Source organism: Trichoderma evansii, assembly GCF_050947405.1.
Source record: "Trichoderma evansii strain SZMC 28006 chromosome Unknown GGI43scaffold_1, whole genome shotgun sequence".
Lineage (NCBI taxonomy): Eukaryota > Fungi > Ascomycota > Sordariomycetes > Hypocreales > Hypocreaceae > Trichoderma > Trichoderma evansii.
In genome coordinates this window covers 1,503,336-1,526,575 of record NW_028145205.1, presented here as the reverse complement: position 1 = coordinate 1,526,575, position 23,240 = coordinate 1,503,336, and the positions used below count along the sequence as shown (strand labels likewise).

The 23,240-nt window shown below is 48.8% G+C and overlaps 7 protein-coding genes across 7 annotated transcripts; 2 read left to right on the top strand and 5 right to left on the bottom strand.

Annotated features, from left to right (window-relative positions):
- Positions 1-2,803: 2,803 nt before the first annotated feature.
- Positions 2,804-4,614, bottom strand: GGI43DRAFT_390430 (mRNA guanylyltransferase). Its single transcript, XM_083204316.1, has 2 exons — positions 4,199-4,614; positions 2,804-4,137 (listed from the first exon to the last, which is right to left on the bottom strand). Exons 1-2 carry the CDS (start codon positions 4,384-4,386, stop codon positions 3,144-3,146), a joined length of 1,182 nt encoding a protein of 393 aa, XP_083066130.1. The 5' UTR covers positions 4,387-4,614; the 3' UTR covers positions 2,804-3,143.
- Positions 4,615-4,942: 328 nt separating this feature from the next.
- On the bottom strand, positions 4,943-7,712 carry GGI43DRAFT_390429 (sorting nexin family protein). The gene is made up of 5 exons (XM_083204315.1): positions 7,273-7,712; positions 6,892-7,157; positions 6,570-6,836; positions 5,372-6,502; positions 4,943-5,302 (listed from the first exon to the last, which is right to left on the bottom strand). The coding sequence occupies exons 1-5, from the start codon at positions 7,373-7,375 to the stop codon at positions 5,207-5,209; spliced, it is 1,863 nt and encodes a 620-aa protein (XP_083066129.1). The 5' UTR covers positions 7,376-7,712; the 3' UTR covers positions 4,943-5,206.
- A 206-nt stretch (positions 7,713-7,918) lies between these two features.
- On the bottom strand, positions 7,919-9,252 carry GGI43DRAFT_390427 (uncharacterized protein). Its single transcript, XM_083204314.1, has 2 exons — positions 8,279-9,252; positions 7,919-8,172 (listed from the first exon to the last, which is right to left on the bottom strand). Exon 1 carries the CDS (start codon positions 9,187-9,189, stop codon positions 8,326-8,328), a length of 864 nt encoding a protein of 287 aa, XP_083066128.1. The 5' UTR covers positions 9,190-9,252; the 3' UTR covers positions 7,919-8,172; positions 8,279-8,325.
- A 737-nt stretch (positions 9,253-9,989) lies between these two features.
- On the top strand, positions 9,990-14,341 carry GGI43DRAFT_14785 (uncharacterized protein). The gene is made up of 2 exons (XM_083199386.1): positions 9,990-12,949; positions 13,006-14,341. Exons 1-2 carry the CDS (start codon positions 10,352-10,354, stop codon positions 14,011-14,013), a joined length of 3,606 nt encoding a protein of 1,201 aa, XP_083066127.1. The 5' UTR covers positions 9,990-10,351; the 3' UTR covers positions 14,014-14,341.
- On the bottom strand, positions 14,247-16,167 carry GGI43DRAFT_14760 (cytochrome b5 reductase family protein). Its single transcript, XM_083199381.1, has 3 exons — positions 15,308-16,167; positions 14,694-15,237; positions 14,247-14,620 (listed from the first exon to the last, which is right to left on the bottom strand). The coding sequence occupies exons 1-3, from the start codon at positions 15,613-15,615 to the stop codon at positions 14,471-14,473; spliced, it is 1,002 nt and encodes a 333-aa protein (XP_083066126.1). The 5' UTR covers positions 15,616-16,167; the 3' UTR covers positions 14,247-14,470.
- GGI43DRAFT_14787 (uncharacterized protein) lies at positions 15,402-16,676 on the bottom strand. Its single transcript, XM_083199387.1, has one exon. The coding sequence runs from the start codon at positions 16,425-16,427 to the stop codon at positions 15,771-15,773; it is 657 nt and encodes a 218-aa protein (XP_083066125.1). The 5' UTR covers positions 16,428-16,676; the 3' UTR covers positions 15,402-15,770.
- Positions 16,677-18,462: 1,786 nt separating this feature from the next.
- On the top strand, positions 18,463-23,065 carry GGI43DRAFT_390421 (uncharacterized protein). Its single transcript, XM_083204313.1, has 4 exons — positions 18,463-19,936; positions 20,011-20,471; positions 20,530-21,143; positions 21,200-23,065. The coding sequence occupies exons 1-4, from the start codon at positions 18,810-18,812 to the stop codon at positions 22,616-22,618; spliced, it is 3,621 nt and encodes a 1,206-aa protein (XP_083066124.1). The 5' UTR covers positions 18,463-18,809; the 3' UTR covers positions 22,619-23,065.
- The last annotated feature ends 175 nt before the right edge of the window (positions 23,066-23,240 follow it).

Below are 23,240 nucleotides of genomic sequence, written 5' to 3'. Positions count from 1 at the left end.
ATACGCATGTAATCTAGCGCCGCAAGCAAGCCTATACGGATCACCAACCGTGTTTGTTTCACAATTCGGGTATCTACTCAGAGCCGGAGTTCCATGATTGTACTCGTGAGTTCTGACAATTATTGTTGTACAAGAAGGTCTGTATGTCACTATCGGCTGTCATATTCTGGAGGAATGATTAGATACAGCGTCGGCTGGCATCACGATGATCACAGCAGTCACAAAATTTGCAATGGTTGTGTTATATCACTATTACTTGAATCTGAAAGTTTTCTCCTATATGTTCATTGATATTAATACAGTCATTGTTCTTTCCTTCCTCCTCCAATATTGTAGTAGAAAAGGCTTGCTGTTATCATTCTCAAACTCACATCTCCATCACCACAACTCGTACGGGAGACTATTCTAAAGTTTTCCTATCTATCCAGCTACAAAGAAACTAATTATTAATGTGAAATCGCCACATTTGTAGGTGTTGAGTAGGCAAACAGCTGTAAGTGCCAAGTTGCCAGTTTGCCGGTCCGGCAAGGCACCTCCTCGACATCCATTCACTGGTGTGCCCAGATAAACAAACGAAATCAACTGACGCGTGCCTGGTGTATTTTTTTTTTTTTTTTTTTTCTTCAAGTTTACTATGTGATTCAGAGGATTGAGCGAAGAAAAAGAAAAAGCAGGGCGTGCACATTTCATCACTTCAACTCTCCTTTCACTTTCCCATCTTGTTCCTTCACCTACATACAGCAGACTCGTTCGTTATCAACTACAAAAGTAATCAATTTCTCTCTCTCTCTCTGCTCTCTTCAGACCCCTTGAAGCTTCTTAGCCAGGTATGAAACTCTCCCACTCTTCCCTTCTGCTGTGTCAACGTCACGCCTGTATCACCTCGAGCTGCCCTTCCCGACAAACTCTTCCCGTAACTCCCATCACCAGGCCGTTCCAGAGCAGATTCTCGCTAACATCGTGATTTTCAGTCTTGTTATTCTACTTAAGCACTCCGCAAGACCATTCTCAGTATGCTGCCCCTCTTCTCAGCCTCTATTTAAGCAAAGTTAACCAACTTTCTATAGTGGCGAATATGAAAGATTCCGAGTCCGGCGTTGTGCCTCAGCCGAAAATGAGCACATTCCAAAACGCTAAGAAGCATCTTCTGGAAATGAAGTTCCTCATGGGCGCAGCCGTTGGGGGTTGTATGCTCGCTGCAATTCTCGTGATTAGCCTCCTGGCAGCTCACTGTGGTATGATGTTTCTCCCCCGCTGAGCAGAAGCTATATGATTCTGACCTATACAGCTGGCCTAGAAAAACTGCTTGCAGCTCAGAGAGGATTTGTTATTGCGAGCGAAGAGGCACTCCCTATGGTTGATCACAAGCTTGGTCGCCGTGGTGTTGACTGCCACGAAACGAATATGACCTTGTCTGACTCTGCTGCTGAGGTTGTTACGCTGGTTCTTGACGATGATTCTATCGCTGCCGTAACTCAGTCCCTTGCAGCCAAAGCCGTGGGTTCTGTCACCAGTATCCCAATCTCGTAAGTATAGCCATGTGTCCTTGACGAAAATATTTCTTCTCACGCCGTGTTATAGCACCCAGACGGCCACCTCGACCATTTACAGCATCATCACTCCATACCAGCCGGCTGTCGTGACCAAGACTACAACTATGACCACTTTAGTTCTTCCTACTCCGGAGACATCTGTGTGCTCAGCTTTCAGCACTACGGTTACTGTCACCGTGACCGTCGTGCCTACCCCTGGCCCTTGGGTTTCCAGCTCTGTCCTCGGCGACGTTACAGTGACTGCTGGCGCATCAACCATCACCAACGTCAACACTGATATCTCGTACACCAGCGGGCTTCCAGATGCCACTATTTCTGGCAGCCCGTCGACTGTCATTGATGTTGATATTTCCGTAACTGGATTACCCGATGTGACAATCTCTGGAAACCCATCCACGATAACTAATGTCCTAACCGACGTATCCCTCACCAGTGGCCTTCCAGATGCGACTGTCTCCGGCAATCCATCGACTGTCACTGCAATTCAGACCAGCCTATCTCTCACCCCAGAACCTGTCACTTCGTTCGTCACCGTCGTTATCTCTGACCTCTGGGGTCCTTCAGCAAGTTCTTCTGCCCTAGAGCTGGTGACAGTCACTGCTATTTCCACCATCAGGACAACCGTCACCACCATCGACGCTGCTCCATCCCCTATCATCGTCACCGTTACAAGTGCTTACCCCGAGCCCACGATGAGTACCTCGACAGTTTCCTCTGATAGCTCTAAAGCCGGCGCTCAGACATTCCGTCCGAGCGTCCTCACCGAGACAATCACCACTACTAGTGGCCAGCTCGCCACACCTACTACTACTTTCCACATACCACCAGTATTCTCTGGCATTAACGGCACCGCAAGTGGTTACCCATCCGGCACCGCAACGAGTATCATTATGCCCTCCATCCCAGTTGTCGTCTCTGGCGGCAGCAAGGGCATGGAGACGCTCAGTCACGCTCTTTGCCTTATCATGACGATTGCGGCCGTCATGTCTATGCTTTAAGAGCATCTGTTTAGTCAATGCTCTTTGAGATACCTTTGGACAGGTATTTAACTGCATTGAAGGTCCACAGGAAAGACCTGGTTTGACTAATTTACTTTTCGATTTTCTTTATTTTCAAATTGAAGGCATTTACGGGGAACTGAATGAAACGTGGTCGGCTGGCCATCAGATAAGGAATGAACCTTTATTTAATTTTTCAGGGCAATCTTACGCAGTTAGGAATCACAGGTTATATAATTGCAAATTTTCTGGTTTTCAGAAGATGTAAAGTCCAGTAAGAAGATATAACCCAGTAAACTATATGATATCTTGAACTAAGAGCCATCGAAAAAACAATACCTCATCCATCATCAAGGAATGATAGAACAAAAAAAAAAAAAAGTCTTGTCCAAACGCCTTCATCTTGTCCCAAAGATGCTACTCATAGGACTCCAAATGCCATCATACCCAATTAGAGGTATATATACCCATCGTCCCAAAACTGAAGCCTCTTTCCTTTCGGCCTTGTTCAAGCAAAGCCGAAGCAAAAGGGCGGTTCCGCCCCCCCAAAAAGAGCATTCTACTTGAAACCACTAAAGTGAGCTATGTATTTCTATCGTTGGCCACGCGGGTTCTCTCGTGCTTGTCTGGCCTTCCAGCTGTCTCTTATCCGACCAGCAGCGTCATAGAGGTCCTTTACTGAAACACGATCTTTGATACTCTCCAGGACGCTTGAAACTGTACTCGTATGGTTTGCTTCGTGTTTATCGTCTCTGAAGCGGAGAAGACGCCATCTTCTCTGATCATCCTGGTTACATTCCACGATGCGATCGTTCAATGGGTCATTCAAGCCTTTCAGCGTCTCCCACTCCTCTTCCGTCATGTAAAGGTCATCGAAGCGAGCGTATTTTTCCGGACCGTCGCCCTTGAATACGAAGAGTTCTGCCTTTGGTAAGCTGTCATAATCGATAAAAGGCTCTGTAATGCCTTCTTTACGTTCCCATTCATCCGGTTCAACAGTCGGGAACGTAAGTCTCATCCGTAGGTCAATGGTGTTTTCTTCCGGCGGCTTCCATTTAAGAATGTGAGGATCAGTACCGTGTTTGTATGCCGTATTCCGGCATGTGAAAATAAGACCGTCATTTCCATGCTTTAGTTCTGGGAGAATCTGCTTAAACATCATCTCGATTCCGTAGCCAAGTTGAAACGGCTTCATTTCCATATAAAAGGGCTGGTATTGTAGTTCGTCCGGATAGTCCTTGAACAAATTTTTATACGGCGTATACAGCCGCTCTCTAAAATAAGCCAGCCGCTTATCAAGAGATCGGTCCATAAGTTTATTGCCATCCATCACGAGACAGTCGAAAACGAGGAATCGAGGCTCTGTTCCTCCATCGGCTCGCTTGTCCCACACCAGTTCGCCATCAACAAGCGTTGCTGTGTGAAAAGCACTGACGTCCGTCTCGCGCGGGAAATGCAGGCTCTTATTAGTGATGTACCAATAATCATTCTTGCGATCAATCAAGTAATGCGCCTCCCCCTGGTTCTCATCCTCGGTCAAGTAGAGAAGGTAGCGGATTCCGTCGGATTTCTCGCATACGTAGTAGCTGGCAATTTGTTAGCCATTTAATTTCAGTAGATCTAGGTCTCTGTTGATGATTGTCTTACTCTTGTTTGGTCAATTCGTCCAGATGTTGTCTGGCAAAACTGACAGGCTGGGCGCCTGGGAAGCTGGTCTGCTGTCTACCCAGTAGCTCTGCCACTTCTCTACGCATAGTATGCAGGAGCTGACCCTCAGCTTTGATGCCGGGTTCATCAATTGACCCTATGGGCCCATCTGTTTTGTTGGCCTCCATTGTTCGTCGTACTGACCTTTGTCAATCGGCGCGTTACAGCTCAGCGTTGCTACAGGATCGAGGCCGCCGAGAGAAGCAAAACACCAGCTGAATCCTCGTATTCAATAGAATAATAACTATAAGCGATTTAGAGCTGCCTGATTGAGCAGCAACCGCGCTCGAGGCAGGACACCTCGTGAGCGTTGAGCCTAGCGTAGTAGGGATTAATTGAAGGTAGAAAGAGCTGCGTTCAGACGCTGTGACGCTTTACCAGCTCCGGTGCCTTATCCTTATCGATAAAGCGCAACCACCTTAGCTGCCGTGGATCTAGGCAAACTAAGATAGTAAGTTGGATAATCAGTTTGGGGAAGCGCAGTGATCTTATATATATATAGGTACCTATATATATTAAATTTTATTTATTTATTTTATAGCTGTTTACATTTAGCACAAGCTCCAAAATCCATTCTCATATCTCTTAATAAGAGGCACATCATGAAATTCCATGGAATTAAAATTACCCAAGCCTTTATGAATACCACGGACGCATGACTTTACCAACGCCATCACACAGAGATACCATTACAATGTAAATCGATTGAGATTGAATACAGATTAATTGCTATCTAATTATAGAGCATCGCACGATGATATCACCCATTTGTTATTCAGACCAAGCTACTACAAAGCAAGTTGCTCTTGAAATGGCACGCTAAGAGCAATTTCATAAGAATATGAGGTATAATGAGACGGCCATTTCAGATGAGAAACTCATTTTCTTAACCTTTCCTTTTTATATTAGAAATTCATCATCATGATTGCTCGTTTCAGTAATAACTCGCTAATTCTCGTCTATTTTGTCGACCTCTGCCCTGGCCTCTTCCCACTGTTGCTTGCTCTTGCGCGCCCATTCAACTTGGCTTCTCGCATATGCCAACTGTTGAGACTATTAGTAACAAAATTTGAAGATAGTGGGGTGTTGATTTCTCGGCTGTTGTTAACTTACCATATATCGCCTCAAATCATCTTCCTTGTCTTTCTGGAACCGTTTCAAGTCGCTAAGGACACTCGCGCTGGCATCCTTGACATCCCTTTCAGAAGCTACTTGTGCTTGTTCTAGTTGCCCTATAGACTCACGCGTCTTTCCGATAGTATCTCGGCGAGTACGCTCAGGGTCCACGTCCACAACTCCCTGCACTGCGTGGCGGATTGGACCAAATATTTTGTTTGTTATAGAGTTTGTACTGGGCATCTTTCGGTGTGTTATGCTCGTCGTACTTCTCTCGGGGACGCCTTGGTTCACAGACGGAGGCACCGACGGGAAATCACCATGAGTGGGTGGGAAATCGGAGTCTATGGATTCAGTGTCCTCTTGGCTTCCGTCGCGTCGATGCTGTGTCGGGGGCTCTCTAAGACTCGCTGACCGCTTAGGAGGCGGAGATATTTGCTGACTGCTTGAAAGGTACTGTTCAATGCGCCTTGCTTCTGCTTCACTGCGTTCAAGCTGGTCCAACAGGGCTCTCTTCTTGTTGAGCTCCTCAGTTGTCATATCTTGTTGCACACGCTTGAGGACTCTATACCGCAAGACGCTTCTGACGACACCTGCAAACTGGGCATTCTCTCTCATTGGTTCCGCAAAACTTGCGCCCAAAGTGCCTGAAAGTTCTTCAGTCGCAATATAGGACGCATCAGCGGCTTGGCCTATCCGTTCAATGGCTGGTCCTAGGGACGGAGCTTGCTCTGAAAGAGCGAAGGCGTTGTATCTTGACCCCAATTCGCAAAGATCTGCCGCTAGTGATGATAAATGACTGAGAGTTCGGCGATTTACCTTCTCCATAGGGCCTGTCAAAAGTTGTTCCAGCTCCTTAATCGACGCCTCATAAGATATGAAATACGGATCTAGCTCCTGCTCGCTGAGATTGGATGCATCTGCTGGGAAGCGTTCGATCGCATGCGCTGCACCTTGAATGACAGAAGCATTTAGATCACTCGTACCTGCTGAAGTCTTGAGCTTCGATGAGCTCGAAGGAACCGGAAGAAAGCTGTGAGCAAGTGTGGGGTTCGCAGTGTCCAGTGGCGGTGCCTTCAGGATGACCTTGGGAATAGAAGCAACCGGGTGAGCATGCAAAACCTCGCTCTAGAGGAATATTAGCAACATTCAAGATAATCAATATACACCAGAAAAGAAAAGGGAAGCCCATTACCCAGCTTGAGTTTGGATCAAGAAACCTCCACCAAACTCCGTCTTCTCTAACGGCGTCCATTCGGCGACAGCGATTCAAAAAGACCATTAACATGCGCTTTCGTAGATCAATAATTTGCTGGTCTTGCTTTGCACTTGTGGGATTCGCAGCGTAGTCGGCCATAGTATGCTTCTCTGGAATGGGAGGGATGACGAGTGTTGGGTGAAGGCGGGTCAACGCATCTCTGAGCGAGGCGAACTCAGAGTAACGACGACGAACTTCTAAATCCTAATTCTGGAAGTCAGAAGACATGAATACAGCCAAACGGCTGAATGCGACTCACTCCAGTTTTAATAGTGTACACGATATATCTTCCTCCACTTTCGACGCTTTTGCCCGCATCTGTAATCATAATTGACATGTTTTGGTTCTCATAGAGGATTTGCTCGATGCGGCTGTTATATCCGCCTGGCCTCCGCCGCGGAGGAGTGTCCTCCCTGAGGACATCTTCATCGTCAACCTGGCCAATGCCATGGCTGAATGGCGGACGTGGTGACTGGCCAACATCGCTCCCAGTTGAGGGGGTATGAGAAGCCTCAAAAACGCCATCTGCATTGTCCAACTACCGTTAGTTTTGCCATGATTTGTATCGCGATAGGCCAGCGACCCATTTTTGAGCAAGAGACCCAGAGACGCTCCGGGAGACGAGGTGCAATGGACTTACAGTCTCTTGATGTCGGCGAGCTCGGAATTGCGGACGACGAGGTCTGTGAATCCCGGCGATCGAAGCTGGTTCCGTAAGGATTGTTGTCTTCGTCGTTCCACATGATGTCAGCTCTTTGTGCGGTTCTGTCTATATGTGAATATGGCTCTGGAGGCGATGCGCGGCTGTGGTCGTGGCCTAGTTTATCTCAAGATCGCCTGAATGTGTTCTAGCTGTGCCTGGGCGACGATGAGCTCTGGGGCGACTATGGCGGGGCGGAGTCGGTTAAGCCGCTGTGACGTGGGGTCGAGATTAGGGTATGCAAGACGCTGTGAGCGCTGTCGCCATTATCCAGCAGACACGAGTACAAGATGCTGCGGCCGGGTGAGAGAAATTCGAGTTCTTAAACGACGATGGTAGGCAGAAGCGGAGAGCGAGTTGGCGGCTTGCGAAGCTCCGGGAGTTTCTGGCGCAGGGCGAAACAAGAACCTGCTAACGGTCTGATGACGATACAGCGCGCGCACGGACCACCTGCATTCAATGTACCTTGCAAAACCAAGTGTACCAGGCATGGCTGGGGTGTGCAGGTTCGGCGCAGGTACTTTATCAGGCAAAAGTGAAGTGATTCTACCTGGTCCGCCAACAATGCCTCTATACCTTTTAAGTGATTAGAGCCTGGATGCTTTTGCTCTCAGGATGTGCCTGTACATCATCTTGCAGGCACCAAGCCGGTCTTTGCGTTCATTTCTTAGCTGCCGCTACTAAGTTGATTGGCCAATGCTTGCATTTTCTCTTTTGTTTGACTGATATTCCTATAACATCGCATTTTAACTGGTACCTACAAGCCCATGAATCCCATGATGCAATATGCTGGCCAAGATATCCTTGTCTACCTTATACATCCCATTATATACCTACTAGGTATCCGAGATCTGATATCCATATGCTGAAGAAACTATTGCGGCTGCAACTCTCCCCGTTCTTGGCAGCCCTGCAGACCGTATTGACTGATTCTTGTGTAAATAAGGAAATAGCATTTCGCCTATCTCGCTATGTACTCAGCATCGCAAATATTTATCTGCGCTGGGGATTCATCTCAAAGTCGTCGCTATGAACCGTAGCGGCATCACTCCGAATTGACTCCCTCGAGTCATGAGAAGCGTTAAGATTACATAGCATGGACGAAGCATCGTCTTGCTCTTTGACTGTTAATTCCAAAGCGCCTTTGTCTATCTGATTATAGAATTGTGATGGGGTGTTTTCAAAGCGCCTAGTTGTAGCTGAATGATCGATTCTGATAATTGCTCCCTGTTCAGGTTCTGGAGAAGGAGAGGGAGAACTTGCAATGGTAGATGCCGCTCCAGCAGGTAAATTTAAAGCTCTATAGAAGCGTTGCCACCATGTAGGGTGACTCGATGAACATTCACCTGGAGCTCTGGTTGGCTCCTCGCGAGAATCTTTTGTTCTTGGGAGCTCAGGAGCTGTTACATCGGAATATCTAGGATATTGGGTTCCCTGTGGCAGATTTGTTGGAGCCAACGTGTGGATATGAGCAGTGTGAGCATTGATGCCGCCAAATGGCTGCGTTGATAACACCTGGGGCCCTGGCAAGAAATAAACAGGAAGGTTTTGAGGTACTCCGTTCCCGAAGACGAAGTTTTGTGGCACTGAATATGGTCCTGGTCTTGCTGTGCTCTTCGGGGTGCGATGGTAACGCCGTTCTCTTTGCTTCCCAGACGCATTCTTCGTCTTGGTTTTAACTCGAAGAATTCTCGCTCGTCCCATACAATACATCCAAACAATTGACAAGATGATAAATGAAACAACAATGGAGAATATGATGCCAAACCGAATAGTTGAGGTGAGACAATGCCATCCGAGGCAAGCGTTGGATCGGCGAAGAGAGTGGGTTTCTTTTTCGGCACTGAAAAGTGACATAGCGATAGCCAAGCTCGGCGAACAGAAGCCAGGCGACCAAAGATGGTTTGATGATGTTCAGTCGTATCGTGGAAAGTTGCACAATGTAGCGTAGATCATCTTGATATTGGGTCACGTACCAGGGAGTTGAGCACGGGTGTTAGAGTATATGATCAGATATTGCTCTTAATTCCAGAAGAGAAGAATATATCCAACAAGATAGATGCCTGAGGACTGGCGAGGGTCTCCATCTGTCTGACAGCTGGCGGAGTGCATATGACGCTCTCCTGAACAAACTGCCGAGGACTCGATGCGCGACTGATATATATTGAATTTCTAGAACATGTCGTACAATGTTAATAAATGATAAATAAACGTGATATGAAATATAACTGTACATAAATGCATAAGCATAGTGCTACTAAGCTATTATACGCATCTATTGTAGAAAGGGAGATCCCAGCTAGACAAGCTTGCGAGGGGTATGTATTTCCACCACATCTCTAACAAAGCCTTAAATGGCATATAAAACTGTTTAACTTTAGTGCCATAGGGTATAATGTTAAATTCAGCTATCATAATGTATCCAACTATATTAACTATACGAGATGATAGTTTGGAGCCGTATGCTGATAGAGAGCAGCCTTGGGTCTGACTCAGGGGCAGCAGAAATATTTTGCGTTTTCACTTCAGAAAAAAAGGTAGAGGGAATAAAACAATTAAATTTTATAACATTTTTTTTTTTTTTTACTAAAATATTGCTCTAAGATTTTGTCACTCAAAGTCCCCAGTTATTGACTATGGCTCATGGCATCGCTGTTCTCTGTCAGTATAAAGTGAGGCTCCTTACTCGGATCAGCAGCCGCTAAGGCAGCGTCGCGGAGCGCACGGGCCACCTACGCTTCCCTGAGCTACTATCATGGAATTTCTGGCTCGCCTCTTCGTGGTGAATGTTCCCAAGACTTGCGATATCAATCCTCTCCGCAGCCAATTCTCAGCTCACGGCACCGAATTCATCCGCATTTGGCTGGCGGCATTTGCCATGATCTAGTAAAAAACTGATGAACACCCTTGGCAGTCACCTTCGAGGCGCTACATTGGCTTCTCGGACGCGTTCTTACGATTTCGCCCGACTTTAAGCACCCCCCGATTTCCTCACAGGCATTGAGCCAGATCCTTAAGGATGGCGGCTCTTCAGAACGGTGCCGCGAACGGTGCGGCAAATGGAGATGCTTCAAAAGCTCCTACAAGTATCCGATTCTCCGACATCCCCTCTGCCATCGACATTCCCGTCCAGGGCGACCAAGAAGACGAAGCGGTCGAAATCGATCTCGAAGTCCTGGTTGATGATCCGACAGAACTGTGTACCCTGTTCGAAAACGAGCATGCGGCCAAGACATACTGGATGACTGTCGCACTTGCATATGCGAAGCAGCGAAAAATCGACCACGCCATCGAAATGTTGATCCGAGGTGGCAACGCCATACAGAGCGGCGGTAACCCACGCGATAAGGTCAGCATGATATGCTGCCTCTGTTGGATGTATCTGTGGAAAAGTCGAGAGGCCCCTCGTGTTGCGCCTGACGATGTCAGTGCGTCGGAAGCCAAAACGAAAGAGTACTATCTGCAACTCGCAACATCATCCCTAAACGACGCCGCACGTCTCAACCCATCCTTCTCGCCCATCTTTCTCGCCCGTGGAGTTTTGCTACTGCTCAGGGCCTCGCTACAAGGACCATCAAAGACCGCGGGAAGTCTAGGGACAGAAAAGGGGGAGCTCCTGAAGAACGCCGCCAAGGCCTTCGACGATGCACTCCGAGTCTCCCAGGGCAAAAATGTCCTGGCTTTGATGGGGAAAGCTCGTACTCTGTTCTCCATGCACAAGTATCCCGAGGCATTGGCTGCGTACCAAGATGTGCTTCAGAAAAGGCCCGATCTAGTCGATCCCGACCCTCGCATTGGAATTGGCTGCTGCTTCTGGCAACTTGGATTCAAAGAAGATGCCAGGGTAGCGTGGGAGAGATGTTTGGAAATCAACCCCGATTCTAAAGTTCCCAAGAGTCTTCTCGGTCTGTATTATCTTGATGCCAGTGGTCATGTTCCGGTCAACAGCCCGGAATTCCCCAAACTTTACAAGAGGGCCATGATCGACTACATTCAGGATTCATTTAAACTTGATAAAGACGTTCCCATCACCTGCTCCACCTTTGCGAGCTATTTCCTATCTCGAAAAATGTGGGATAAAGCAGATAAACTAGCTCACAAGGCCATCCAATATACCGATGTCAACGCCGTTGCCAGTGACGGATGGTATTTGCTGGCGAGAAAAGCTCACTATAACGGCGATTTGGAGCGTGCCAGTGACTATTATCGTCGCGCTGACGATGCTCGTGGAGGTACTGAGACCGGCTATCTTCCTGCCAAATTTGGTGTTGCGCAGTTGTCCGTCATGAAGAATGATCTTGGAGAGGCGAAGCTGAGGCTAGAGAAGATTATCCAGCAATCCAAGAATCACGAGGCCATGATTCTTTTGGGAACCATCTACGCCGAAGAAATCTTTACCAGCCAGAACAGCGATATCAAGGAAGATAGATCCGCGGAGATGAAGAAGGCGATTGCTCTGCTAGAGGGCGTCAGAAATTCTTGGAAAGATCCCAAGAAGGCTCTGTCTCCGGACCCTTCTGTCCTCCTAAACCTGGCCCGGCTGTATGAAACAGACAGCCCTGACAAAGCCCTACAATGTTTACAACAAGTTGAGCAGCTGGAGATCGAACAGATTCCAGAATCAGAGCACCCAACAGACGTTCCCGCTTCCGAGCTCCAAGCAGCTCTTCGCAAGTTCCTCTCGCCTCAACTTCTGAACAACATTGGCTGCTTCCACTCTCAGGCAGAGAAGCATGATCTTGCCAGTGAGCTATTTGAGGCAGCGCTAGGTGCTTGCATGAGAGCTGGCGAGAAGGATCCCACGATGGACACCGACGCCTTGGTGACCACTATTAGCTTCAATCTTGGCCGAAGCTACGAGTCTCGTGGGTTGACAGACAAGGCGGTGGAGGTATATGAAGGCCTCCTTAACCGCCATGACGACTATACCGACGCTCGCACACGACTTGCATATATCAAACTAAGGAAAAATCCCAACAAGGAAGGTCCTGATGCTGTGGCAAAACTATACCAGGACAATACGGCGGACTTGGAGGTTCGAGCACTGTATGGATGGTATCTTGGAAAAGTCCACTCCAGAAAGCGCCCGGCAAACATTCAAGAAGACCACGAGTTCCGTCATTACAAGCACACGCTACAAAACTACGATAAGCATGACAGGTATGCCCTGGTCGGAATGGGCAATCTGTACCTCCTGCAGGCAAGAGAAATGCGTCGCGAAACGGAACAAGACAAGCAGAAGAGAAGCGCAATTTACTGCAAGGCTGTTGAATTCTTCGAGAAAGCTTTGTCACTGGACCCGAAGAACGCCTATGCTGCTCAAGGCATTGCCATTGCTCTGGTGGAAGACAGGAAAGACTTCAAGACGGCTCTCACCATTTTCAACAAAGTCCGGGATACTGTCAAAGATTCTCACCTGTACGTGAACTTGGGTCACATCTATGCTGAACTGAAGCAGTTCACCAAGGCCATCGAACACTACGAGATGGCTCTATCGAAAGATGGCAAATCAAATGATCCAGTCATTCTCTCATGCCTTGGCCGAACGTGGTTAAATCGAGGGAGGGCAGATCGAGATGTAGATTCATACAACAAAGCTCTCGAGTGTGCTAAAAAGGTGAGCATACGACTGACATGCCAGATATAATGATATTTACTAACCGCAACTTGCAGGCACTTGAGGTGGCTCCGGATCAAATACATTACAAGTTTAACGTTGCCTTTGTACAAATTCAGCTTGTGACAACAATCCAAAATCTGCCGGAAAGCAGACGGACAGCTGAGCAGCTGGAAGGGGCATCAGAGGGTCTCGAAGCCGCGATTGAATCGCTGGATAAGATTGCTGCCCATCCCCAGACGCCTTATCCCAAGCATGACGTTGAGCAGCGTGCGAACATGGCTCGCAACACGCTTCGCAAACAGCTTGAGAGAGCTCTAGGAAAGCAGAAGGAGTGGGAGGAGAAGAATAAGGAAAAGATTGTGGCTGCTAAAGAACAACGAGAAGCTGAGATCAAGAAGCGTGAAGAAGAGCGACAAGCCGTTCTGGATAGAGAGCGAGAACGACAGGAGAAGATTCGAAAAGAACGTGAGGCCATTGCCGCCCGCGATAGGCTACAAGCAGAGCAACGAGCTGAAGAAGAGCGCGTGCGTCAGGAGGCAGAGATGACCACCGATGAAGAGACTGGAGAAAAGGTCAAACGAAAGCGCAAGCCAGCGCCACGAGCCGCCGCCAGCGAGGGCAAGCCCAAGAGATCATCAAAGAAGAAGAAGGCTGATGCGGATGAGGACGAAGGCTCTGAAGAAGAGAACCACACCAAAAAGAGAAGACGCCTTACCAAGAGGGAGTCTTCCAAGTTCAAGTCTGCTGAAATTGTCGTCGACTCCGATGAGGAAGAAGCCAATGACGATGACGACGATGCTCTGGAGCGTGCCGAGAGGAACTTGGAGAGAGATGAGACGCCCCTCTCTGAGGCCGACGAAGATGCTGGCCGGATGGACGTGGATGATGAGAAGGAAGGCCGCGACCAAAGAAATGATGACGATGATGAGGACGAAGATGTTGGTGCTCCGCGTGCCCAGGCCAAGAGGACGCGCAGAGGACGGGCAATCGCAGAGAGCGACGAAGAGGATGAAGATGCAGAGCCCAGTGGCGCCGCGGCAGCGGATGAGGATGACGAATAATAATTGCTAGTATTTCTTTTTCACGCATATCTTTTTGTTTAAGGGAAAGGATTTAACAGTCCAGCTTGCACAATGTATATTAGCTTCCTCTTTATCAATAGGGGAAACACCGAAAAAAAAAAAAGGAAAATAGCGAATGTGTTTTAGATGGAGATGGTTTTTTTAGGAGACGTTAGCATAATTGTCATTATAGATTATTCTATCCAAGTTTTCCTATATCCGGTGTTTTGTTTTTCTACCCACACTGGCCGATCCCTGATTTTGCTCTTTTTTTAGAGAGGGGTATTACCCTCAAGTCCATGAACCCATTACAACTTTTAAGAGCAAAGCAGTCTATGAAGCCACCCTCTTTTTTGGTTTAAAAAAGGTCGTCACACCGCCTTAAGAAGAACCCAGAAAGGTAAAAATACATTGATGCCAACTGATGTACCGGCGCCACACATGAATATCCTTTTGTTTAGAAAGCGAAAACCTGGTCCTCGAGCTTGCTGACGGGACGAGCCTTGGAGAAGCCAAGACCCTCGGTAGCCTTCTTCAGGCCGTTAATCATAGGAGGGGGGCCACAGAGGAGAATCTTGACATCGCTAGCGGGCTTGGGGAGGTATTGCTGGTGCACGTGTTAGTATCAACAGAATATTAAACCTTATGGGGGCTGCTTAAAAGGTAAAAGAAAAACGTACAGTAATCATATCGGCAGTGACAAAGCCAACGCCACCGGTCCAGCCTTCCGGAGGCTTGTCCAGCACGTAGTGAACACGGAAACCACTGTCCTCCTTGGCCAGGGCGTCGAGGTCCTCCTTGAGAAGAATATCTTGGGCGGTAACGTTGGCAAAGATGAGATCAACTTCGGTCTTGTCGCCAGCAGCACGTCCACGGATGATAGCGCGAATGACCTGGAGCATGGGGGTGATACCAGTGCCTCCAGCAATCATACCAAAGTGGCGGACCATGTTAGGGGTGTAGACGAAAGCGCCCTTGGGGCCGCGAATGCGAATTGTCTGGCCGACCTGGAGAGAGGCCATGTGCTTGGAGATGTTGCCCTGAGGGTAAGACTTGATCAAGAGGTCGACGAATCCAGGCTGGTGGTCGCCAGAAATAGGGGTATACGATCGAACGATTTCCTTGACGGCTCCATCAGGCTGAGGAAGGTGGGCGCCGATGGAGATGTGCTGGCCGATAGGAAGACCAAGAATGTGCTGCTGGGAGGGCAGCTTGAATCGGTAGCTGGAGGTTTCGGTTGTTAGAACTAGCGCAACTTTGAATTTGGAGAAGAGAAAATTGGCTGTGCACTTACATGGCCACATTGTGAGAAATGACAGTCTTCTCCTGAAGAGGGAACTCCTGGAAGACGTCCGGCTTCAGCACCTTCTTGATCTCTGTAACAAGAGCATTAGTTCCGATACAGATACAGCGTATAAAGCGCAGAGGCCACTCACGGAAGCTGAAGTAGTTCCAAGTGCCGAGGACAACGGCCAGCAGAGCAGCATATGGCGTCCAGTCAATCTTGACAATCATGGTGCCGACGATGAGAAGACCAGCCGGGATGTAAATGTAGTCTCTGAACCGACGCTCAAACGCGCCCTGATCAATCTTTGCGGCCATGGCGACGATGTCGAGAAGAGCAGCGAGATCTTTCCTCCAGTGCAGGTCTCGCGACGTAGGTCGTTGTTCCGATATTTATCGTGCTGGAGGTGGGACAAAGCGGGACAATTAGCCACAGAGGGGCACCGCAAGCTCGGCCTTGACAGGCTTGAAGGCTAGCTAGTCGGCAATTGAAGACGGCCTACAACAACGAATACCTTTGTAGAAGACACGACGATGAGGCTGGCGCCGAATTGAAAAAAGCTCCGACACTTCTCACGAGTTGTGTCGCCGTCTTCCCTGGGCTTTGAAAAGACCACGCTGGATTGGGAAATTTTGGCGGTGACGATTGCAGGGCGAGGGTTCTGCCGTTGAGCTGGGCCCACCCTCAACGAAAAGACAGCCAGGCAGTGGCTAGGATCGGTAGAACGAATGATCCGGAGGGCTCGTTTTGGTGCATCGTCTGGCTCGCTCAGCACATCTTTATCGTCCAAGTCGCGTAGATAGTGCTGTATGTAGAAGCTCCATACTAAGACCGGTATAACAGACGTCGCCCGCAGAGCGATGGCGGTTGGTGCTTCTGGGTGGATGAGGAGAAGCGGATGACTGGCTGCGACGGCACAATGGAAGCTGATGAATACGTCATGCCACCACCAGGCACAGCGTGACGAACCATCTGGGCTTTGGGCGCTTACAGAAAAAAACAAGAAGGCTTTATCCGTCGTTGTACGCTGCACTAAGGCTCGTATATTGCTGCTGCATAAGTTGTGTTGCGATACGAAGTGCAGACTCTCCCTAATCAGGGAGGTTATGCGCCGCGAAGAGGCACCCATTCGGCAGCTGATGTCCGGCCATACGAGATGCACGGCGCAACACACAACACCGCATTGAGATACTACTGTGCTAGAGACTTCCCGTAATCGTATTCGACGGCCCTAATGACCCCAAAAAGCTTACCATCCTCCGGCCCATGCACTTCTCCATGCTGGAGATGTGCTCAACGATTCAGACGATAAAATCTGCGGCTGGAGTTGCAGATTGCCTACGGAGCCAGGAGCATGCAAGATTCTTAGGCCTTGCTGGATTGACCACATATTGCTGACTTGCGCTGAGCACGCTAGAAAAATCAGAAATTGGAGGGACAGCGGTAGATCATTGCGTGGACAGGCAAACGTTGAAGCCCCTGGCCAGCCTCCTCACGCCAGCTTGCCACCCCTGGTCGACGAGGCGCTACGGCTCCGCCGTGGATGCATACAATGCGCATGCCGTTCTGCCATGAGATAAGGTAGGTGTAACAGTGATGAAAGAGCCTCAAGAAAGATAAACAGCTCATAATGTAGGCTAGATCGGGTACTGATCAGAGGGGAGAGGGCGGTCAATAAGGATTTACATGGTAAAGACGATGTCACCAGAGGCAAAAAAACAAAAGAGAGAAAGAAAATAGAGTGATGGAGATAGAGTTGCCTCTCCGGCCATGGCACAAAACGGTAAACGGCGACTTCTGCTTCCAGCAAGGTCGCGAAGCGCAGATGCAGAGAAACATGATGCTAAATGGCATGGCATGACGAAGCTTCAAGGCGGAATACGGGGTCCTGCAGTTCTAGCCGCAGCGCGAATCTAAATCCGCGGCACTACCACGCAGAGCCACCTCACGATTGGCTCCTGGGACGACAGGGGATGTCCATGATTTACTAACGATGAACAGCACCATGGCCGGACTTCAATTGACTTTGCGCGCCGAGATCGAGATGCCTAGCGGCCAGAGCTCTGCCGCAGCGATGACGCTGCTTCGTGAATCCCCAAAACATGCCTGGTCTGTTGCGGACTGACGGAACCCCCGTCCCCAGCATCCTTGGATGGCTCCAAATACGCGGTTTCAAAGTCGAGAGGGGCCTTTATGTTCCTATTTTCCTTGCCCCGTGTGGCGGATGCTTGGCTGTCCTTTTCGAATGGGGTCTGGTCTTGTCATCCTGAAAGCCGTGCCCAAACCAAACCCGCCAGTGAATGCGAGGAGCTCGTGGAAATATCACACGTTCAGTCTCCCTGTGCGGCACACCTTCGTATTCTCGCTCCCTCTCCTCTATTTTTGTTTTTCACATTTTCCTCTTCTAGCCTTCTTGCAGCCCTCCTGCCCTCTTTTTACTAAACCTTGTTCTTCTTCCTCCCGTTGCTTTCTTCTCTTCTCTTCTCCTCCTTAAACAGCGGGCCAGACCGCTGGACGGACAGTGGCCACGCCAGTACGCAGAGCGATTCGCTTCGCCATCTGCCTCGCACCGGGCCGGACGCGGCGAACGACGACGATCGAATTATTCGGCTTCTGATATTTTATCCTCCTGTACCTGCATATAAAATTGCCTACAGATTTTCCGCCTGCGAATTTTTGTTGCACGCGTTTCGTGGCGAGCTGCCGGATTTGAGCTGGCAGTTGAAGCGTTGCGGAAAAAAAAATAAACGCTTGCGGATTTCGTTCGCTCATGTCGATCTCACCTACCCAGATGCTTCCGTAACTAAAAGGCCTGTCAACCCCGAGTATCCGTCTGCATCAGCTGTTTTTCTGGCGTGCAACATCCTCGAACTTCGTCGCATCTACTCGAAAATCCTCGCCAAAGCTCCGGTGTCTCCTCGTTTGAGAAAACCAACCCCGACGATATCTCTCCCTGTGTCCCAGGCAGGCTTTCCCTCCACCATAGCCCAGCGATTTTACGATTCGCGTCTCCATAGCGCATCCTGCCGCTTTGTTCGTGCCTATCCATTCGGAGAGTGAAGTGCATCCCGCGCTGTCCTCTGAAAGACACCGAGCGCTGCTTTGTGACCCAAGCCCGTCTTAATTTGGTTCAATCCCCCCCCCCCCCCCCCCCCCCCCCCCCAAAAAAAAAGAGTCTTTCACGGCTTTCATCTGCTTGAACGCGTTTCTGGAGTGACAAAAGAAATCCAGAAGAGGCGTATGTCATTTGTCTTACCGGTTCACCCATCCATCTTGTTAGCTACCACAAGTGGGCTGAGACATTGGTCCACTGTTGGACAGTTACAGCAGCACACCATTATCTAGGCCATCGAATCCGCCAAGGCCCGCGGCACAGTATCCCAGATCTTCCCAAATCTCAGCATCTGATCCCATCTGCTCCATTATTTGCTCCGTGGTCGGCATGATTATCTGAGACCTCCTGATAATCAGCTCATAAGCTTTCTGTTGAGGACCCCAGTTTATCGATATAATGAAGTCTACAAAAAATACCGAGAAGTGGAAATGGAGGTCGTCCACTGCAAGCACGACGGGATCTCTGTCTCCCTACCAATATGCCACTGAATCTCCGGAGCCTGTTGTTGAAAGCAAAAAGTCTCGTTCCTTGTCCAAAGCCTTTCGCTCGATGAGTAGCTCTTCCCTAGATTCGATGTCTAGTGGTCCGTCTAGGTCTGGATCCTCAGCACGAAAGCTGCACAAGACGCCATCAGGCTCAGGATCGATGATTGAAAGACTGCAGAGGAGAGTTTCCAGAGACTCTTCGATTAGTACCGCGCCTTCGGAAGTTCCTGGTAGTCCTGTGGAACCCAGCTTTACGGCCATGGAAATGATTCGATATGGGTGGCTCAAGACAGATTCTTCTATACTTAAAGCTCGCTCTGAATATCTCGTCTTGACAGATCATTCGTTGGTGAAATTTGGAAGCGCGGAAGCCGCTAGGAGTGTTTTCCCGCAGTTAACTCAGACCGGAAGCCAAGGGAAAGGCGCTCAGTCGCACCATCTGCATTCTTTGACCAGCAAATCTGCATTCGCAGAGATTCGATACGATATTCCCCTTCGATCCATCATTGCAGTCTTCAATGAAGAATCCTCAAGCTCCCGGGTTGGTATCGAGGTGTGGTGGTCCTCGAGATCGCCCAGGATTGCGTCTTGTAAGGCGCATTTCAGCTTCGCTCTTCCAAAGGAAAGAGACGACTGGTTGGCGGACATTCAGCAGGCATACAAGGCCAGGATGAGGAAAAACCCGATCCATATGACTGTTCCAGAGAATGTCAAGATCCGTATCAATCATACTATGCAACCCGCAGAGACACCTGATGATAGCGCCCCCCAGAGCTTGATTTTTCCAGTGACTAGGCGTGTTGCGACAGTAACTCAAAAAGGGGCAGCTGCAGATGAATCTCAGGATGTCATAGATGCCCCGACCTACTATCTTGCTATTGGCCCCTATTTGTGTTATTTCATTGAGATCCTCAGAGCCGATTACTCAACTCTGCCTGGTGACCTGCGGTTGAAGACTTCAATATATGGTACAGTATCTTTGACTCGTTTCCAAGCGTCAGTGGCATCTCACGAGCAAAGATTCACGATGAGTTTTCGGTAAGTGACTATGTCACAGCTTCAGTTCACCCCTTTGCCTTGGCTTGTTGCTAACGAGGAATGTGCATCAATAGCGTACCATTCGGTCGTGAAACACGCCTTGATCTTGCAAGCACTTATTATCGCCGGATTATCGAAGCATTAACTAAGATTGATCGTGTTTTGAAACCCATGTGGCCCCAGAACCTCCAACATGCTATTTTCGAGATTAAAGGTCTTCCAGCGCCTCTCCAGCTGACATCAGGAAATGATTTGGGCGGCCTTGAGATGAGTCTTCAGGCATATTGCGTCGCGTTTAATGTGCAAATCCCCGCCTGGACAATCGAATGGCTGACCCCGTCAGAGCCGACCTTCCGACTGCTCGCCTCTGACGAGTCGGAATACTCGCCCCTTCAGCTGCTTGCAGTTTTCCGGGCCTTGAGATACAATAGCTTCTTTAAAGCATTATCTTTCCGCGATGTAGCACTTACTTCACTTGCTAACAAAAGCGATTACTCACAATATGGAGATACTGTGGTATACACATCTTTGAGCGGTATTTACCAATTCCTGGTCTTGATCATTCGTGGCAAAGTTTACTGACTGCATACTAGGCGTAAAAATCCCAGATGACTACTATCAAATTCTCATTGAAGCCCCAATATTGGAACAAGAGATCCATGCCTTGTTGTTTTCATCTGAATCTATACGACACATTGATTTCACTAATACCGTCGGCCTACAACGCCAAAAGAGACCACAGACGGGCAGGGGGTCGATCAACCACACTACGATGCGTAAGATGAGCTCCGAGATTATTCGGCCCTTGACGATGCTGCTTAAAACACAGTTAAGCCACTGTCATAGCATTTCCATGTCTGGTAATCCCATTGGCTCAAGTGACGTAGCCGAATTAGCTAATGTCTTTGGACTGGATGACGTGCATCTGAAAAACATTGACCTATCAAACTGTGGACTTGGGGACATTGATCTCAACAAACTTTGGTCTGGTCTTGCAGGCCAAGCTGAGACTATCGAATGTATCGATACGTCAAATAACAGCGGGACTGTTGGCTTTGATACCCTCACTTATACACTTCGCCAACTCCGCAACATCAAGAAGCTCAACATATCAGGCAATACTAGGCTCGTCTCAGAAGAACCCCTTTTCGCAGAGCGTGCACTATATAGCTGGGCTCTCCAGGAACTGGATCTTTCTGGTATAGTGGTAAGTGAATCAGAACTAACGTTGTTTCCATTCTGATAGCTAATCAATACCTATAGCTCAACGATACTACTGTAATTTCTCTTGCGAGATATATGGAATCGCCAATGTCTCAAGAGCTGCAAGTGATGCGCCTTAACAATTGCGGCCTCACTGGAAGCCAAGTTGCGCAGCTGTTTTTCAGCATGGGCAAGGCCCGGCATATGACGGTTCATATAAATGCGAATCGGTTAGATGATGGTATTGGAAGTCTATGCGATGCACTTGCTTCCGGCTACGGGCCTTGGAGTCTGTTTATGCAGATGATTGAATTTAGCTACGAAGAAAGCTTTGTCAAGCTTATGCGGGCATTGACTATCAATAAGACGATCGAGTGCCTGAGCTTGGCTGGCTGCGCTACACCAGATGCTGTCAGCAGCGTAGCCTGTCAGGCAGCTGCAGACCTCTTCGCTAAGAACGAGACTATCCGCTTCTTGGATATATCTGGATACGACTCAAAGCTTGACGAAGGCCGGTTGGGCAGAGAATTCTCGAGATCATTGAGCGGCATGAAATACAACAAGCGAATTGAGCACCTTCGCGTCAGAAGCCAGATGCTGAATATCAACATCGGAGACCTCGCAGAAGCCATCTCGGGCAACCAAACGCTGCACACTCTGGATTGCGAGGGCAACGACTTCAATCTCTCTAATTTCTGGCATCTGGTAAAGCGTATTGAGGGTAATACGACGATCCGGCACTTCTCTGCATTCTCAGAGTCTGAACTCTCCAGGACAATACAGAAATCTGCCGACGTCGACGTGCCGGTCGTTGCGCCGCGCCGCTCTTCGGGCATATTTAACAAGCTGAAGCATGAAAAAGCTCCAGTGATTGTAGAGAAGCCACTTGTTCAACGGCTGAGCGACGAGTGGGATGCCGCGATCAATGCGCTGAATCATGTTCTTGAGAGAAATCAAAAGATCTACCGTGACGAGCAGAGTCCTGCAAAACTGGCCGACCAGGTACTGGAAACTTGCGAGATAGAAGAAGGCACATTTTCAGTTGACTTTGGAGGCCTTGCCAGCAAAGAATTTGAGGCCCATAATGCAAGCTCCTCCCTTCGACGTGGACCCTCCACTACGAACCACGGTTCGGAGACGTTGAAGGTTATCGTATCAGCGCCTTACTCGGGCGAAGATCCCAGTGACGCAATCATGAGGCCTTATTCCATTGTCTCAAGCGACGGGGCTAGTAGTCCGACCTCACAGGCCAGCTCCAATAGTGAAACGGGCATGCCAACACCTTCAGAGATGGAAAGCCCTCCGGATAAAGAGCCGGGGTGGACCGGCACTCCGGTTGCGGGAGAGACCAGCAACGCGGCACCTGGAGATGGCTTTTTGCCTTCCGATGGTTACGATGCTGAGATAAGCTTACTGATGGGGAGATACCAAAGCCTCCTCGGCGATCCGACAGATCCCATTGAAGAGGAGGGACGGTAATAAGAGCGGGGAGAGAAGGAAAAGCAACGAAATGAATGAAAAGGGGGCCACCCCAGCATTAGTATAAATTACAAGATATACAGCTCATTGAGATGGTACAGGGGAGGGGGACATAACATAACCAGGGTGAAAAGAGATGAGGAGACAGGTAGACAGCGGCGTGCTCAAACCCGGCGTTTTTTGGGATGCTATTTGGATTGCTGGCTTGCTTGCTTTGCATTGCCTGATGGATTGGTTGATTGACTGATTGATTGATTGATACCCCTTGCATTTTGTCATTTTTAGTCCCATGCAGACTTTGAAGTATAGGGCCGGGAAGAGAGCTCGCAATATTCTTAATCATGGTTAATGCATTACATATATTGGCTCATATTAATATCTCAAGAAGCCGTCACGATAGTATTGATGTATATTTTTGCATTTCTTCATTTTTTTTTTCGTAGCATTTAAGATTATCTGCAGAAGCATCTATTTTTATACTTGCACCAGCTTGCATACCTACAAGGAGCTTCGTGCCCGGCTTATACGGTATAAAATTGGGTACGTACTGGCGTGAGGGGCAATTTCTTCGGCCTAGCCACGCAATTTCTCCAGCCCCAACCTCAGCCCCAGCCCCGGCTTT